This window comes from Mastigoproctus giganteus, chromosome 10 (assembly GCF_048544385.1).
Source record: "Mastigoproctus giganteus isolate SK-2022 chromosome 10, ASM4854438v1, whole genome shotgun sequence".
Taxonomy (NCBI): Eukaryota; Metazoa; Arthropoda; class Arachnida; order Uropygi; family Thelyphonidae; genus Mastigoproctus; species Mastigoproctus giganteus.
The window spans coordinates 93,890,612-93,909,274 of record NC_143584.1 but is presented as its reverse complement, the minus strand read 5'-3'; the positions used below and the strand labels follow the sequence as shown (position 1 = coordinate 93,909,274).

Sequence of the window (18,663 nt, the reverse complement as noted above, 5' to 3'; positions counted from 1 at the left end):
AAATAATTTCCTCATTTTTCAGTTCCTTCATCCATTTTTTACTATGTACAGGTACATAATAAACATTGCTATATAATATCGGTGTAGATACATCATATCTACTCATCCTTCACAATGAGTTGCCCATGTATTGCACTACTTTGAATAAGAAATGCTTCACTTGCAATACCAGGGTACCTGCCCACCCACCGATGAAAAGTCATCTTGCTTTGAAACGGTGCTGTCTGGATGGTGGCGCCCACTGAGAATAAGTAACAGTAGTCTTCTCTATTAGTGAAGCATTACTTATTCGAGATAGTGCAATACACGGGCAACTCGTTGCGAAGGATGAACACAATATGATACAGATGAAATGATGCTTTTCACACTACTATCATAGTTTTTCTTTAAGAGTTGTCTATGGTGTATCTACACTGATATTATATAGATATAGAATCTTAAACTCTTAAAATATTATGCCTTGTTGCATTTAGTTTTATTTAAATAATAAGCATTATGAAAATTGGGCCCCGTTTTAAGTGGAATTTTCTGGAACCAGTTATCCTCGGATAACAAGGATCCCCTGTATATTAAGTATTTTGAAGAGTTTAGTCACCTTTCGGGCATATATCTGTTGCATTTTTTGATTAGTTAATGTATTAATTTGTGTTTTACAAATAGATTAAATATGCTTAGTAGCTTTCATTAGTGTATTTTTTTAAATTTAGCTAGTAACTTTGTAAGTTACAACTTGCTACTCTTACCACTATTGTATTGGTGTTTTGGCCAGAATATTGCAGCGTAGAAGAATAGTAGGGTTTTAATTGTAATAAATAGGTATTTTGAAGGTTTTAATCACTTTTTGGGCATATATCTTTTGTATTTATCTAAGGATATAACTAATTTAGCATTATGATCGTTTCAGTATAGCGTAACTTGGTAATGTATATCTCAAATTTGATAGCTAAGGTATAAAGTAAAACTATATAGCGGAATACATATTACTGCATTTGCTTAGTATAGTAAATTAATCAATAAATTTATTAGCCTTGTTAATTTTCATTGTTAATTAATTAAATCGTATTTAAGTGGAAATCATGCCCCAGAATAGAGCAGCAAAGCAACTTGCACAAAGTAGTGGAAATGCTGTGGCTTGGGGGAGAACTGAAGGTAGCTATTCTCCAATGCATCACAGCCTAAAGATGTGTGCAACTTGTGTGAAGTGTTTGCAGACCTTTCTGGGACAGAACTTGATGTCCGGGGGGGGGGGGGATGTAAGCAGTGTGAAGAAGTTAGGTGCCAACTCACTGTTGTTATGAGAGCTTGGGTGGCCCATCAAGCTCTCATCTGGCCACATCAATGCCGCAGCTTGCCCTTGGTCATCAGGCAACACAGCAGCAACCTTCAGAACAAAATATGCTGTTCCCACAGGAGCTAGTTATTGTCAGTGATCTATTGTCAGAGAAACGGGAAATAAATTGTGCAAAAAGGATAGGTGGAATATGACCAGGGTATGTCTGCCAGGGGCAAAAGTTGATGACGTTGTAGAGCCAGATATCATCTTTTAAGGGTACAAAGGGTGATATTGTTGTACACATTGGCACTAATGATATTAAAAGTAGGAGTTCTGCAGACTTCCTTAACAAGTATAGGTCAATGTTGAAAAAAAGTTGTGAGTTAGGGTTAAATTTGAAAGTGTCTGCAATTCTGCCCAGACATGATAGGAGGGAGTATATGACGAGAACTATGTCTGTTTGTTTGTTATTTGGTTTATAGGAGCATTAGCAACTAAGGCCGTATTGCTCCGGGGATATACGGTAGTCATTCCCTGACCTTTCTGCATCCTCGTATTTGGTGGTGACAGGCTCGAACCCCAGTCTAATCAAGAAGCATGTGCTACGCACTGCTGCTCCTTCCCACCTGGCTACGGAGGCACGAGAGAACTTTGTCAATCTATTCAGCCCTGGAGAGATTGCGCAAGGCTAATGGGGGTAGAATTTTTCTCAGTGTGGTCGGTGCTTGTTAACAGGGATGGGATACTCTTAAATAGAAAGGATGCAAGAATATTTGCCGATGCTATCGAGGCAGTGTTAGGTGGGTCAGAAAACTGCTAACTTGAGGGGATTCACAAACTAATGGATTAGTGGTAGCCACAGGCAGAGGTGAAGGTGATTCTTGCACTGCTTCTATTGGAATGAACAGCAGCCTGCAAAGCGAGGTACTGGAGATTTCAATGGCTGCTATGTGTCATCATGGAAACAAGTAAATACATGGGTTGTATTAGGGTAACTAAGAGTAAGAATAGGTGTATGTATACTTGCATGTACACCAATGCTAGGAGTATAGTAAGTAAATTTCAGTGTGGTGTGACATAAGAACTGGGAAAGGGAAAATGGGAGTAGTCATATACTGTGTTATAGGCCTAATGAATCAGATAGTATAATGAGCAGTTGTGCAGAGAAATAGAGTGGGCCAGTAAATCAGAATGTCTTATAATGGAGGATTTTAACTTTCTAGATATTGACTGGAACTTGTGGGTTGGTCACTCATACACTAGCAAGACTTGTGAATTTATTGGATGACTGTTTTCTACAGAAACATGTTCGAGAGGCAACCAGAAGGAGTAATACTGTTGATCTGATTATCAGCAGTGATTCTTCATGTGTTAAGAATCCGCAGTTAAAGGCACCACTAGGTGGCAGTGATCACAATGTACTGATGTGGGATTTACTTAAAGATGTAACTACCGTCAGGGGTAAAGGGAAGTGTTTTTGCTTTAGAAAAGGTGACTACAGTGGTCTTAGAGTTTTTAAATTCTATACAGTGGGATCAACTAATGATATTACCAGTGGTGAATTCTAAATGGGAAGCCTTCAGGGACTTAATCTTGGAGGGTCCTAGGCTTTTCATACCAACTAAGAAATATCATTCAAGGTTTAGGCCTAAATGGATATCAGATGAATTAATGCAGCTTGCAGCAGAGAAGAAAAATGCATGGGATGTATATAAATTATCAGATGACATAGAAGCCTATGGAAGATATAAGGTAGTCTGTAATCAAGTGACAAAGGAGGTTAGGCAGTCAAAGGTCGATTACGAGAAAACTTTTGCAAAGGATGCAAAGAAAAACTGCAAAGATTTCTTTACTTATAAACTATAAAAGGAAGGGGTTGGTCCACTTGAGTGGTTTGACTATAAATGATCATTCTCAGATAGCTGCCAAACTAAATGAGTATTTTGCATCTACATTCACACACGAGGAGTTATTCAAGGAGGAGAGGACTAGTTGTTAATCAAACTGTAACAGGGAGCTATAGGATTTTTGTAATAACTGAGAGCAAAGTGGAGGAGAAATTGTTGAAGTTAAACCTAAGGAAGGCACCTGGGATGGATGGAATCTATCCAATTATATTAAAGGAGGCAACAGAGGAAGTAAGCAAACCCTTAGCCATAATTTTGAATGCTTCCTTGGACTTAGGGGAGGTCCCCATGGACTGGAGATGTGCATATGTCTCCCCAATTCACACAAAGGGTGACACGAGTAATTACAGACCTGTTAGCTTGACTTCTGTTCCAGGAAAAATAATGGGGGGCACTGGTTACGGAAGCATTGCAGGATCATCTAGACAAGACTGCAGTTATAGTTCACACAGCATTGGTTTGTTAAGGGTAAGTCTTGTCTGACAAATATGATTGGATATTATGATGTGGTCACAAAGGAATTGGATGCAAAGAATACTTTTGATATCATATACTTGGATTTTAGGAAAAATTTTGATACCATGTCAATGGAAGACTACTGTACAAGGCGCACTATAGCCATAGTAGCTAATGCACCAATAAACAACCATACCACATACACACACACTACTGTACAGATTTGAGCAGTATGGCATTAAGGGCAAGTTGCTACAATGGAAAAAAGATGGTTGAGTGGGAGAAGACAGTGAGTGGTTATCAGTGGACACTGCTCTTCGTGGACTAATGTTATCAGTGGTGTCCCCCAAGGTTCGGTGTTGGGCCAATTATTGTTTTGTATATCAGGGTTAATATCAAAGTTTGAAGATAATACTAAGGTTGGCAGGGTTGTTAATAACAGTAATAATATGTTGCTACTGCAGCAGGATCTGGAAATGTTGAGCAGATGGGCTGAGAGGTGGCAACTGAAGTTTGACAAATGTAAAGTACTGCATATGGGTAGCAGTAACCCCAGAGTAACGTATCAGCTAGGTGGTAATACACTCAGGGTAATGGAGAATGAAAAGGAGCTGTGGTAATTCTGCAGTCAGATGTGAAGGCTGCAAGAGTAGCTCATGGTGTCTTAATGATATACAGGAATTTTGCTAGCAGGGATAAGGGGCAATGGTCAGGTCACACCTTGAGTACTGTATACAGGTCTGGAGGCCTCATTTCAAGGGTATAGAGGTGCTGGAATGAGTACAGAGAAGGACAACGAGATTGGTGAGTGGAACAAAGGGTTGGTGTTACCAAAAAAGGCTTAAGTTCTGCAAATTGCAGCTTCTGGAGACTAGGCACCTGTGAAGTGATCTAATTGAGGTGTATAAAGCCTTGAATGGATTGAGCAAGCTCAATGCTGATGGGATTCTTCCTCTTGCGCAGATTACTTCCCTGAGGGAGCATAACTTCAAATTGAGGAAAAACAATTGTAGAATAGATGCGGAATTCGCCTTTAGCCAGTTGGTGGTTGATATCTGGAACAAACTTCCATCTGTTGTAATGGAGGTCAGCAACTTAAATAAGTTTAAGGCAGAACTAGACAAGCATTTGGAGTGAATGGTTACGTGAAATGGGAAGGGCAGTTTTTTTTTTGGCTGATGCTATATAAGCTTGCTTTCTAGTATTATATGCCCTACTAATCCTAATCCTAATAGGAGATCACTTATTCATCCAGAAACATGTCATAGCAATCTTGAATTTTAAACAAATGGCCAGATAACCTTTTAATGAGATTATCTGTTTCAAAGTAGTACAATTATTGGATGGGATCTATCCAATTAGATTAAGGGAGGGAGGAAAGGAAGTAAGCAAAACCTTTGCCATAATTATGAGAGCATCTTTTGATTCAGAAGTCTCCATGGACTGCAGATGTGCAAATGTGTCCCCAATTCACAAAAGGAGACACGAGTAATTACAGATGTGTTAGCTTAACTTTTGTGCCAGACAAAATAATTCAGTCATTGGTTAAAGAAGCAATGCAGGAACATCTAGACATGACTGCAGATATACTGAACATTAGCATTGGCATATGATGCAAGAAATAAAACTTATACAGCATCAGAGAAAAAAAAAATCAAAAAAACCCCCCAACCTTCCATTTCACTTATCCATTCCATTCAGTAGTTTGTCTAGTTCTTTATTGAATTTATTTAAGCTATCAAGTTCCACAACAACAGATGTAACTTTGTTCCAGCAGTCAAGCACTCTCTGGCTAAAGACAAACGTTTGGACATTTGTTCTGCAACCATCCTTCCTTAACTTGAATTTATGCCTCCTCATTTGCCAAATCTGGGAAAGAGGAAGAATCTCATCAGCATTGAGTATGTTGAAAACCATTCAAAACCTTTAATCAGATCACCTCTCAGGTATCTAGTCTCTAGATGCTGCAATTTGCAGAACTGAAGCCTCCCTTAGTAAGAGAGCTCCCTTGTTCTACCCCTACACATCTTGTTACCCTTCTCTGTATACTCATTTGAGCAGCTTTACATCCTTCCTAAAATGAGGCCTGTAGATCTGTATGCAGTACTCAAGGTGTGGCCTGACCCTTGCCTTTTACAACTATAATCACCTCCATATCCCTGCCAGCAAAATTCCTGTATGTCATTGAAAGAATCCCATGAGTTGTCCTGGTAGCCTGTCTCCACTGCTCAGAGAAATTCATATTTAACTGCATTTCAGACAGAGCAAGTGGGGGCGCCTCCGTAGCCAGGTGGGCAGGAGCAGCAGTTCATAGCACACGCTTCTTGATTAGACCAGGTTCGAGCCCGTAACCACGAAATACGGAGGATGTGGAAAGGTCAGGAAATGACCACCGCATATCCACTGAGCAATATGGCCTTAGTTGCTAATGCTCCTAAAAACCAAATAACAAACAGAGCAAGGGATTTGTTAAGGGGAAATCTTATCTGACCAGTTTGATTTGATACCATGATGGAGTCATAAATGAACTGGATGCAAAAAATAATTTTGATATCATATTCTTGGATTTCAGGAAAGCTTTTGATATTGTTGCACATAAAAGACTGCTATACAAATTGGAACAGTGTGGCATTAAGGGCAAATTACTGCTGTGGGTAAAAGGATAGTTGAGTGGGAGAAGACAAGAGAGTGGTTATCAGTGGACACTGCTCTTCATAGATGAATGTTATTAGTGGGAGTTCCTTAGGATTCAGTGCTGGGCCCATTATTATTTTCTGTATGGACTGATATTGATGAAAGCATATCAGGTTTAATGTTTGCAGATGATACAAAGGCTGGCAGGGTGGTTAACGACAGTAATAATAGCATGCTACTGCATCAGGATCTAGAAAAATTAGGCAGATGGACTGATAAATGGCACTTGAAGTTTAATCTTGACAAATGCAAAATACTGGATATGGGTAGCAGTAACCCAGAATATTGTACCGACTGCGTGGTACTACACTCAGGGTAGAGGGTAATATTTCTGCTATGTTGATATTGTCTTCTTGCTGTCTTTATAGAACTTCTCAACTGGGTCAACTTATCTGTCCACCATTGTACAGAACATTGGTACCATCTGTTTCTGTTCTAGATGCATATACGGCAACTTCGTAAAACAATCTGTACAAAATCAGCTTTTTGAGCAGCAGTGAAATTATACTACCATGAGCCAAAAACTTTTTAAAATTTAGCACAATCTCAGATTGAGTGGTGCTGGATTTTAGAAAAGTATACCAAGTGGTTGAGCAGTTTTAGAAGATCATATTAGGCACAAACGACTGAAATTATTTACATCTGTAAGCAATAATGACTGTTTTATCCTTTCATTTGATTTTTCAATCAGCAGGCTTTAAACTGCACGGATAATGCAATAGATTTTAATTCTTGTAGTGGAAACAAACTTGTCTTTGTATTGAGTCAACCTTTCAACAGACAACTTTAGCTGTATTACAATTTTGAAAACATTTTGTCATATCATATATCCATCACCTCTAATAATTGGTATAATGGGGCGCCTCCGTAGCCAGGTGAGCAGGAGCAGCAGTGCGTAGCACACGCTTCTTGATTAGACCGGGGTTCGAGCCCGTGACCACCAAATACGGAGGATGCGGAAAGGTCAGGAAATGACCACCGCATATCCCCGGAGCAATATGGCCTTAGTTGCTAATGCTCCTAAAAACCAAAAAACAAACAACAAACACAATTGGTATAATATTTCCTTAAATTTGTTCAAACTACCCACTGGTCGAAAGCAATTTTTTTGCACTTTCTGTCCTTCAACCATTCTTTTTCAATTTAAATTTATGCCCCCTTATATGGTTGTGTGTGAGTAAATGTAAAGTTTCCACAACATTAAGCTTACTCATTTGATTCCAAGCCTTAAACTCCTCAGTCAGATCTACCTGCAGTTGCCTTATTTCCAGCTACCACAATTTGCAGAACTGAAGTATTTCTTGGCAAGGATATTCTTTTGTTCACCCATCTAATCTTGTTATTCTTCGCTATACCCATTCCAACAGATCCACATCTTTCCTAAAATGAAGGTTCCAGACCTGTACTCAATATTTGGCTTAATTGTTGCCTTACACAACTGGATAATCACCTCCTTATTCCCCTCTGACACAATTCCTATATCATTCACAAAACCCTAACAGATTGGCTATCCTAGCAAACTCATTTGTACTGCTCAGAGCACTTCATGTCAACTGCACAATTATCCCCAGGTCTTTTTCATTTTCAACTGTGTGGTATCACAGTTGATATGTGGTATCAACTGTGATACCACACAGTTGGTATGTTATTCTGAGATTACAGCTACCCATATGCAGTATCTACCATTTGCTAATTTTAAACTTGAATTGCAATTGCCACCTTCCAGCCCATCTTCCTAATTTTTCTAGATCTAGTTTCATAGCACATCCTGCCATCCATTGTATTATCTGCAAACTTAGACATTAATCCTGATATGCCTTCATCAGTATCATTAATTCGAATCAAAAGTGACTACGAAACCCAATAAGTCCTATCATTGTAATAATCTTAAATTATAAGAGGAAACCTCGTACCTTTTTAGTAGGACTGTGATTCTCTCGACACTCAATCGCGAATGATTATAATATGAACCTACCCTACGCGCATAGTCATAAACAAATCAAATTAAAATAACTATTAATTAAAATCATCATGCATTCAATTCTCATATCACGCCAAGCGAATCGGAAAGAGTTATGGAAAGACGGTGGTCACCAACCCCCCAAAAAATCAGCCAACATCTCATGCCACCATGAGAATTGAAAAACAATTGTCGCAAAAATCTAAAAACCACAAAACAAATAAATATCCATTAATTCACACAAAATTTAAACTTTAAAATCGTTTTATAACTTCTTTTAAGAGACAAACGTATTTGGTTTGTTACCATGTTCACAAGAAGTACAAAAGTGATTTGCGAATGTCACCTCTCCCTGTTTTATATTAAAAAAAAAAAAAAAAAAAAAAAAAATTATGGAAATCTGACATGAGATTATTTATATAGACCAATGTATGAATTACTATTCATACGTGCTCGTAAGTGTCCACGAGTCCGAAATATTATAAGGTCTGTGTATATTAATAGTGTCAATATTTAATCTCATTTCTAATGTTTCAGTAATTAATAATTTAAAATATTCCCGATGTTATAGACATTATAAGATTATTATTATAATAGGACTTATTGGGCTTCATAGTTCCTTTTGATTCGAATTAGTAATCTATACAGGGTGACTCACTACTAGTGCGACAAACTTGCAGGAGGTGTAGGGGGCACAAAGACGAATCGGAATCACATAGCATTGCAGGATCCGAAATGCCTTTGTCATGTTGTACAGGACGTTGAACGGGAGGTCGCGTGAACAGCGATCCCGCTGGAAGTCAGCATTTGTGAACCGTTTCTGTTGAAGAAATCAAGTAGCAAAAGTCCTCCGGGGTGGATAATCCGTAGGCTCCAATGATTGGATGCGTTGCAGATGGTATGAACTCATTTGGTTTGTTGACAGTATCCTCAATACAGTGGATTGGGAAATACCCAATCATTGGCCTATCGCTTGAGTACTCGTACTCGGATTGCCTTCTGCAAGATATAGGACATTCTCCTCATTGTCTGGCGTCCTTGTCGTTCGCTCTCAATTCATGGTACCTCTCGTGAAACAACCAGTCTCATGTAACCTTCTGTGCACATGTGCGAAAATCGTATGATGAGGAGTACGCCTGTGCAGGAAACGTTCCTGGTACAAGCGCAGAGCGGCGCACCCATTACAGTCCGCAGCTCCATATGCGAGGTGCATGTCAGCCCGTTCAATGTTTGAATACTCGTCCATCCTACTGCCTCGGGAACAGGATCGCTGTTCACGTGACCTCCCGTTCAACGTTCCTCTACCACATGACGAAGGCATTTCGGACCCTGCAGTGCTATGTGATTCCGACTCATCTTTGTTCCCCCTAAACCTCCTGCAAGTTTGTCGCACTGGTAGTGAATCACCCTGTATATATTGTATAACTTATCATTTGTTTCTCTTCCTCACTTGAGACACTACTTTACATTTTTTAATACCTTTTAATTCGTGGGTTTTTAGGTTAATTTCATGAATATAAGAGATTATTTATAACATTATCCACGCATATATTGACACTACTTTGCAATATGAGGCACAGAAGTTCCATATAAAATTTTGCATTAACGAAAATTTATTCCCAAAATTTGTGAGGGGGTCATTAAGGCAAAGGTTATTGGGAATTACGAAGTTAGCATGTGCGGTTTCGCTAAAATTGTTAGGTTAACCTTGGGTTTCAGAGTTTGCAAAAAAGAAGAGTTACTTTTGCCGATTACAACATTTATGGAATAAGATAAAGGGTTATTTACATATTAACGATTGGGCTTATCTAAAATCAATTATCGAAATAAGGAAACAGGTGCAAGCAAGTGAAATAAACATGAGACATACTAATAAACTACAATGCTTACTTCGTATGAGGAATACTAACACAGCAGTTGGGGTTTGGCTTAGGGTGACTAGTACAAGACAAGGTGAAAGGGTAGAGGGTCTACAGCATATAATTTCGGAGAGGGTGACATGGCATAACACGACAGAATCTTGTGTAACACATACAGAAGAGAATATTGCCAACCGTGGTGTGGTCAATTTATCTTCTTATGAATTGCCTATCCCACAAATTCATCTTTTAAGGGGCCAAATTATAATTTACCTCCCAGACGTCTTCCTAAAAAGCAAACAGTTATTGAATTCGAATTTGGATTAAGGAACACTAAAACTAGGGAAGGGTTTATACAGCAGATCAATGGAATTATCAATCAGAATAGGGACCTGTATATGCCTAGGTTATCAAAAGAAGAGATCATTGGTCTCCAAAAATTATGACAGAACAACAATATTATTATATAGAAAGCGAACAAGGGAGATACAGTTGTGGTTTTAAATAAAATTGATTATATAGGCAAACTTAGTAATATTTTATCCAACGGTTCTATCTACCAGGTGGTAGAGAAAGCGGCATTTGACAACCTAATTAAAAAATTTAATAGGAAGTTAACTAACTGAGTACAGAAAAAAGACTATATTTCGATGGCCATTTTAAAATCCCTTAAAGTTAGGACTAATGCGGTACCAACTCTTTTTGGATAGGTTAAACTTCATAAAATAGGATATCCTATTAGACCTATTGTTTCTTACAGAAACACAGCTTTTGCATCGCTCACGGCATACCTTTACAACATTATTAAACCTTTGTGTTTAACATTAAAGTTTAGTCTAAAGAATTCAGAGATATTATTTAACCAATTAAAAGAAAAAACGCTAAATGGAGATAATGAATTATTCTGTTTAGATGTTGTTTCCTTGTACACCAATGTACATGTAGTATATGTGTACATTCATGTTTTTAGATTTTTGCCACAATTGTTTTTCAATTCTCATGGTGGCATGCGTTGTTGGTTGATTTTTTGGGGGTTGGTGACTGCCATCTTTCCATAACTGTTTCTGATTCGCTTGGCGTGATATGAGAATTGAAGGCATGATGATTTTAATTAATAGCTATTTTAATTTGATTTGTTTATGACTATGCACGTGGGGTAGGTTCATATTATAATCATTCGCGATTGAGTGTCGAGAGAATCACAGTCCTACTAAAAAGGTATTAGGTTTCCTTTTATAATTTAAGATCAGTATCTTTAATAAATATTGATAACAATGGGCCCAGCACTGAATTCTGGAGGACACCACTAATAACATTAGTCCAAGAAGTGCAGTGCCCATTGATAACCATTCTGTCTTATCCCACTAATCTATCCCTTTATCCATAGCAATAACTTGCCCATACTGCCACACTGCACCAGTTTGTACATCAGTCTGCAGTTCCTTTGTTTATTTTTTTTCCCTTATTACTGTGTTATATTCAATCATATTAGAACTGGAAGCTTTGATGGGATAGTGCTTCAAATGACCTACATTGATTATATATTTTGACTTTCCTTCTGTAGTTATTTCCCTAAAGTAATGTATTTAATTGGAAATTATCTGTTGAGTATGAGAGTTGGTAGGTTATTGGTGTGTGTGTGTGTGTGTGTGTGTGTGTGTGTGTGTGTGTGTGAGTGTGAGTGTGTGAGTGTGTGTGAGAGAGAGAGAGAGAGAGAGAGAGAGAGAGAGAGAGAGAGAGAGAGAGAGAGAGAGAGAGAGAGAGAGAGAGAGAGAGAGAGAGAGAGAGAGAGAGAGAGAGAGAAAGAAAGAAGAAAGAAGAGTGAGGAGAGAATTTTTTTTACGTATGCAATATTATATTGGAAATATACCTCTGCTGTTTTCAATATTCATTGATATAAATTTATTTGGTTATAATGCACTGCATTTATTTATTTCTTTAGCAATTTGGCCCAATTTTAGATGTAGAGATCATATTTAATGAAAGAGGCTCAAAGGTAGGTCATATTATTTTGTGAAAATAATGGTAAGTATTAACTAAATGCAGATTGCCATTTTTCACAACAAGATCATTCTTGGTCTTTTTTTCCTCTACCTACATAAACCACACATACACAGATTTTTATTTTATTTTTTTTACTATTTTTTCCTTTTTAAGAAGTGTACAGATTGATATTATAGCCTATATGAACATGCAGAGGAAAAGAAAACCCTTTAAGATAAAATAAATTCCTGAGATGAGAAGTCACACTCCTTATTTTTGTATTGTGTAATGCCCAGTTAGTGCAGGAAAAGTAATACCTTGCACTACATAAGGTACATATATGTATGTATGTACTTATAAAAGTGCTTGTGTAATGTAAGACAGTTCCAGAACATCAATTCTGGCATAAGATAATGTGAAGATATAGACTCAGTAAAAGGGCCAAGATAGTAGAATAATGTTGGTTAATGTTGTTGTGACACAGAAGCTGCAGTTAAGAGGACAGCTGCTTTCAGGCACACATCCCTGCCACAAAGAGGCAGGTTTCTACTGTCATGTGCTGCCCCACAAAAGAATGTGAAGTTTTGTATACACACTGGGTGCCAGCAAGATCCTGTGCTCTTGGTAGCCCAAACCAAAGATTCCAGCAATAATCCTGCTCATCAAAGAGAATGAGTGACAGACAGACCAGAAAATAACAGAGAAAGAGTGAACTGGGTATAATACTATAACTTTAAACTTTTAGTAACTGAGGTATGTATACAAATATGTGACACAAAGTGAACACTAGTACATTAAACACACATTTGGTATTATAAGTCCATATGAGTTCAAATAAGTTCAAGTAAAAACATCAGGTCAAGGAACCAATTCTTATATTGGTATATGACGATATATGAACGTTTACTATTGTTAGTATTAGCACATTAGTAGTGACAAATGATGCAAGAAAACAAGTTTATACATCAGCAAAAAAAAAAAAAAAAAAAAAATCACCTATTCATTCCCTTCAACAGTTTGTCTAGTTCTTCCTTGAATTCATTCAAGTTGTCCAATTCCTAAACCATCCTTCCTCAATTTGAATTTATGCCTCTCCTAATGTGCATAGTCTGAGAAAGAGGAAGAATCCCATAAGCATTTAGCTTGCTCAATCCATTCAAAGCCTTAAACACCATAATTGGATTACCTTAGAGGTGCAGTCTGCAGATGCTTCAATTTGCATAACTGAAGCCTTTCTTGGTATGACCACAGCTTTGTTGTTCTCACCAGTCTCATTGCTCTTCTCTGTACCCACTGCAGCATCTCTACATTCTTCCTAACATGAGGTCTCCAGACCTGTATGCAGCACTCAACATGTAGCCTGATCATTGCCTTATACAGTGTAATAATCACTCGTTATCCCTGCTAACAAAATTCCTGTATATCATTGACAAAACATTGTGCTGTCCTGGCAGCCTGTCTGCTTTGCTCAGAGAAATTCATATCTGACTGCAAAATTACCCCTAGTCTTTTTTATTTTCTACTAATCTAAATGTAGTATCACACGGTTGCTCTGTTAAGCTGGGATTACTGCTGTGCATATACGGTACTTCGCATTTGTCACTGTTAAATCTCAATTGCCATTTCTCAGCCCAATTGCCTAATTTTTCTAGTTTCTGTTGCAGTATCATACCAACGTTTACTTTCATTAATCACCTTGCCAAATTTTGTAGAATTTATTAACTTAGACATTAAGCCTGATTTACCTTCATAAAATCATTAATAAATAGAGAAAACAACAATAGGTCAACCTGAACCCTCGGGACTTCACTGATAACATTAGTCCATGAAGAGCAGTGTTCATTATTAATAAAAACTCTGATTTCTCCTACTCGACCATCCCTTTATCTGTAGCAGTAACTTGCCCTTAATATCAAACTGCTCCAATTTGTACAGCAGTCTATTATATACAACGGTATCAAATGCTTTCCTGAAATTCATGTATAAGATATCAAAATTATTTTTTGCATCCAGTTCCTTAGTGATCACATCATAGTATCCAATCATATTGGTCAGACAAGACTTCCCATTAACAAACCCATGCCATGTTTGAATTATTACTGCAGTCTTGACTAGATGATTCTTCAATGCTTTTTTAACTGATGACTCCATATTTTCCCCGTAGCAGAAGTTAAGCTATTAGGCCTGTGATTACTCATGACACTCTTTATGAATTGGGGATACATTTGCACATCTCCAGTTCACAGGGACTTCCCCGAAATCCAAGAATGCTCTCATAATTATGACTAAGGATTTGCTTACCTCCTTTGCTGCCTCCCTTAATATAATTAGATATATCCCATCCGCCCCATGTGCCTTTCTTACATTTAATTTTAGCAATTTCTCTTTCACTTTCCTCTTAGTTATTACAAAACCATTTTGTTCCCTGATAGAGTTTGTTAAACTTCTGACATGTACTCCCTTAACGAATTCCTCATGTGTGAATGTAGGTGAAAATGCTTATTCAGATTGTCAGCAGCCTGAGCAGGATCATCAGCAGTTGAACCATTAATATCAAGTGGAACTATGTGATCCATTCCCCTTCCTGCTAGTGTTTACTTAAGAAAAGTCTTTGCTATTTTTCTTTGCATTCTTTGCTAAGGATTTCTCATAATTGGCTTTTGCTTGCTTAACTTTGTGACTTGATTGCAGACTAGCTTATATCTTCTGTATCACCTCATAATTTATATGCGTCCCATGCATTTTTTCTCGTCTGCAATGATTCTCACTAGTTCATCTAACATCCATTTAGGTCTAAGCCTTGAATGGTATTTCTTAGTTGCTGTGAAAAAACCTGGTAGTTTCTATGATTATTTCCTTGAATTCAATTTCTCATTTAAAATTCTGATGGTAACATCATCAGTTGGTACCACTGTATAGAATTTAAGAACTGTCTGACACTGCTGTGGTTACCTTTATGTGGTAGCCTGAAAGCAAAAAGCCTTCCCTTTCCCCTTGATGTAGTTACATCTTTAAGTAAATCCCACATCAATACATTTTGATCTCTGGCTGTTCTTTTTTTCTGTGGATTCTTAATGAATGAGTATTCAGTGCTAGTAACACTGATTTGAAAAAAAAATATATATATTTTTTTCACTCCCTGTTAAAATTAAGGATAATTCTTATAGATTTTCCATTGTTTTATTGAAATATAGCAACCGTATTGCTGTAAGGCCAACCAATTTTAAGGGAGAAAAGATCAAAAGTCTAAAATTAAGTTTATAATTTAAAAAAAAAAAAAAAAAATTCATATATTTTAAGAATATGTTACATACATACTAAACATTGAACAGTGAGGCTATTTAACCTTATTCTATTTACTAAAATATTTATCTGATAACAGAACACTTTTTGTCATTTTTTTTTTGCATTTTATAATCGTCCGTTGGTGTCTCCTGTACGAGATTTCGACAGGAGTCTGAATGTATTTGGACTACATTTTCACTGTGTTTATTGGAGACTGCACCCAAGTTTTCAGGAAAAAAATCTAAATAGGAATGTATGTAATGAAGTTTTAACGACGTGTTGCATCCCAACTCTTGGTATGCTAAAATTAGCTCATTCACAATTTCACTATAATTTTGTGATTTCTCATTATCTAAAAAAGTTCCAGCAGATGTTTTTGAATGCTTTCCAGGCTCTTATTGCTGTAGCATTTAATTTTTTAGTGAATTCCTCATCTTGGAATAGCAGTTTGATTTTTGAGAACCTGCAAAAATTCCCCCTTTTATCTTGGCCTCACTGATTCGAGGAAACTTTTGCCTCAAACAGGAAAATCCTCCTTTTTTGTCCATCACTTTCACAAATCTTTTTATCAAACCTAGCTTGATGTGCAGTGAAGATAAATAGATTTTTGGACTTATTCACCAAAGTAGGATGTGCTACATTTTTCTGGTCTGTTATAGTTTCTGAACAGTCTGGCCATTTTTGTACCCTGTAGTGGCAATCCTTCACTCGGTTATCCCACTCCATAAAGAGCAGCAGTATTTAGTGTATCCACCTTGCAACCCATTCAGCAAAGCTATCACTTTTAGTATGGCACAGATATTCCATTTGTATTCTTGATAGCATGTTTTTTGAAAAAGAACCTGTTGGTTCTTGTACGTTTCCTCCATGTAAACTGCATGGGCTAATGGTATAGATGGATACTTATTTCCATTAAGGAGTAAAACTTCTTTCAAACTGACCTTGGATGAATCAGTGAAAAGCCTCCATTGTTCGGGGACGTGCTCCAGATGTAAATGGAGCATCTTCATTAATTCCCGAACACTGTTTAAATAAACCAAAGCACCATCCATGGAGTAATAAGTTGTTATGTTAGATTGCCTGTTCCTATAAAAAGACACCTTGACACCCTTTTCAAGAAGATTCCACTGCTGAAGCCGTGATCCTAGTAATTGAGCCATGGTTTTGGAGAGGTCGAAATCTCTGACCAAATTGTTCAATTCTGCTTTTTAGTACCAAGAGTTAAACTCTGGATCTGTAATTTCTGGAGACTCCTTTATCCAATCCTGAATCAGAGCCAAGTCCATAAAAGTTTCTGGTGACTTTGGCATTGGCATTGTATCATCATGAGGAATCAGCCTTAGAGCAAAAGGTATGTTGGGATACTCTACGTCAGTGGTGTCCAACCTACAGCCTGCAGATAATTTTTATATGGCCTGAGCAGAAAGTGAACTAAAACAGCATTTAGAGAGTCACACCACTGTGCTTGTTACGGGCATGCAAGTGTTGAGCTGGACTGTATCAAACTTGTACATGTCCAGTGCAGTCATATGTATGCTGAATACAATTATGTACGTATCAATCTTTTCATATTGTGAAAATCTACTATTTTGATATAGCTTGTTCATTGTATTGAATTAATTTGTATTGAATTAAAAAATCATCCTTAAAAATGTTCCAAAGGAGAAAAGTCGATTTGGAGTGTTGTTTTTGATCAAAGATGGACTGAAGACTATTTCTTCGTTGAGTATGATGAAAAAGCAGTGTGTTTGATGTGTAAGGAGACTGTGTAAATTTTTTGGAGTGAGCATTTAAAAGAAAAAAGTAGAGTATTTTTAAAAAAAAACAAAAGTAAGTCATATTTTTATAATTTTAATAAAATCTAAAAAATAAATCGCTGACAGATTTTGTTGCACATAAAAGTGTTGGGAATTTGCATTTTTTTATATATAGCCTGAAAACAAAACACAGTAATATGAAAATAGAAACTTCCTTTTACATATAACAAGATATGGAAAATGTAACACAAATTTTTCTTGACTCACTCAGTGCATCCCGCAAAACAAATCTAACTTTGAATATGGCCCCTGTATGGGAAAATTTTGGACACCACTGCTGTACATTATGCTTGGATTTCCCAGCTAAACTAGAAATATTGGTTGTGCAAAAGTAACAATTGTTTATGTGGTCTCGAGATTCCTGCCACATCACTATAACAGCAAAAGGCATCAGTTTATGACTAACTCTAAGCCAGTCTGTTAATGTTGTCCTTGAACATGAGTTAGAGGAAATCTTTGGAGCCTGTACTGTATCGTGATCTCCAGCATTACACCCAAAATAGAGTTCATAGGCTTTTCTCACAAGTTGTGACAGTGGTTTCTGCTGCAATTTTAATACCACTTCCACAAATGTGGAGAAAGCTATCAGGCTTATTTTGGCAAAAATGCAACATATTTCATGTACAGTTGAAGTACACGCACATAAGAAAACAATTAAGAAATTGTAGATTTTTATTTCTAATTTAAACACAGTTCACAATTTACACTTATGCATACAACACTTGTTTACAAATGCTAATTCACTAATAAATCACTTGTTCAATTTGTTTACCACTTGCTCTCCGAAACACACTTTTTGAAATACAAAAATGCTTGCTTGTTGCAGAATCCACTCGTATACATACTTGGTACAGAAGTTTCTAGAAGGCTCACAATGTTTCTACAGAGCGTTGGCAAAAGTTCTTTCCAACCTTCTTCACATAACAATATTCTAGAATGCTCTGTAACATTCTTTAATGTCATAGAAAGCTCCCGAATGCTCTAGAAGTCTCCGAAATGTTCCGGGAAAAAAAATAATAAAAATAAATAAGTAAATAAAAAGCTGATAAAACCAACTACAGGTCTTGGTTTTCAGTCAGTAACTTACATTATTTGAAAACTGAGGGTGATGTGAACTTTTTAAGCACATATTTCCTATGTTTTTGAACATATTTCCTATGAGAATCGACAAACTATTTCAGGGAGGAAATTGGTGCCAATCAGTGTTTTCTCTCTCTCTCTCTCTCTCTCTCTCTCTCTCTCTCTCTCTCTCTCTCTCTCTCTCTCTCTCTCTCTCTCTCTCTCTCTCTGCCTAATATTGCTGCTGTAAAAAAGTCATCCAATAAATTCACAAAAGTCTTGCTAGTATGTGAGTGACTAACCCCCTTATTGTCATTAGGCCTACGTCATACTCCTACTCTCATTTTTGCTTTCCCAGTTCTTATGTCAC

At 37.1% G+C, this 18,663-nt stretch overlaps 1 protein-coding gene across 4 annotated transcripts in view; it reads left to right on the top strand.

Moving 5' to 3' along the window:
• LOC150079162 (RNA binding protein fox-1 homolog 3-like) overlaps positions 1 to 18,663 on the top strand; it is a 468,684-nt gene that overhangs the window by 230,431 nt on the left and 219,590 nt on the right. For all 4 annotated transcript variants that reach the window (XM_090383522.1, XM_090383524.1, XM_090383521.1 and 1 more), the window contains one exon: positions 12,092 to 12,145. In XM_090383522.1, coding sequence (XP_090239648.1) covers positions 12,092 to 12,145 — 54 coding nt within the window. The remainder of the gene's footprint in view (positions 1 to 12,091; positions 12,146 to 18,663) is intronic.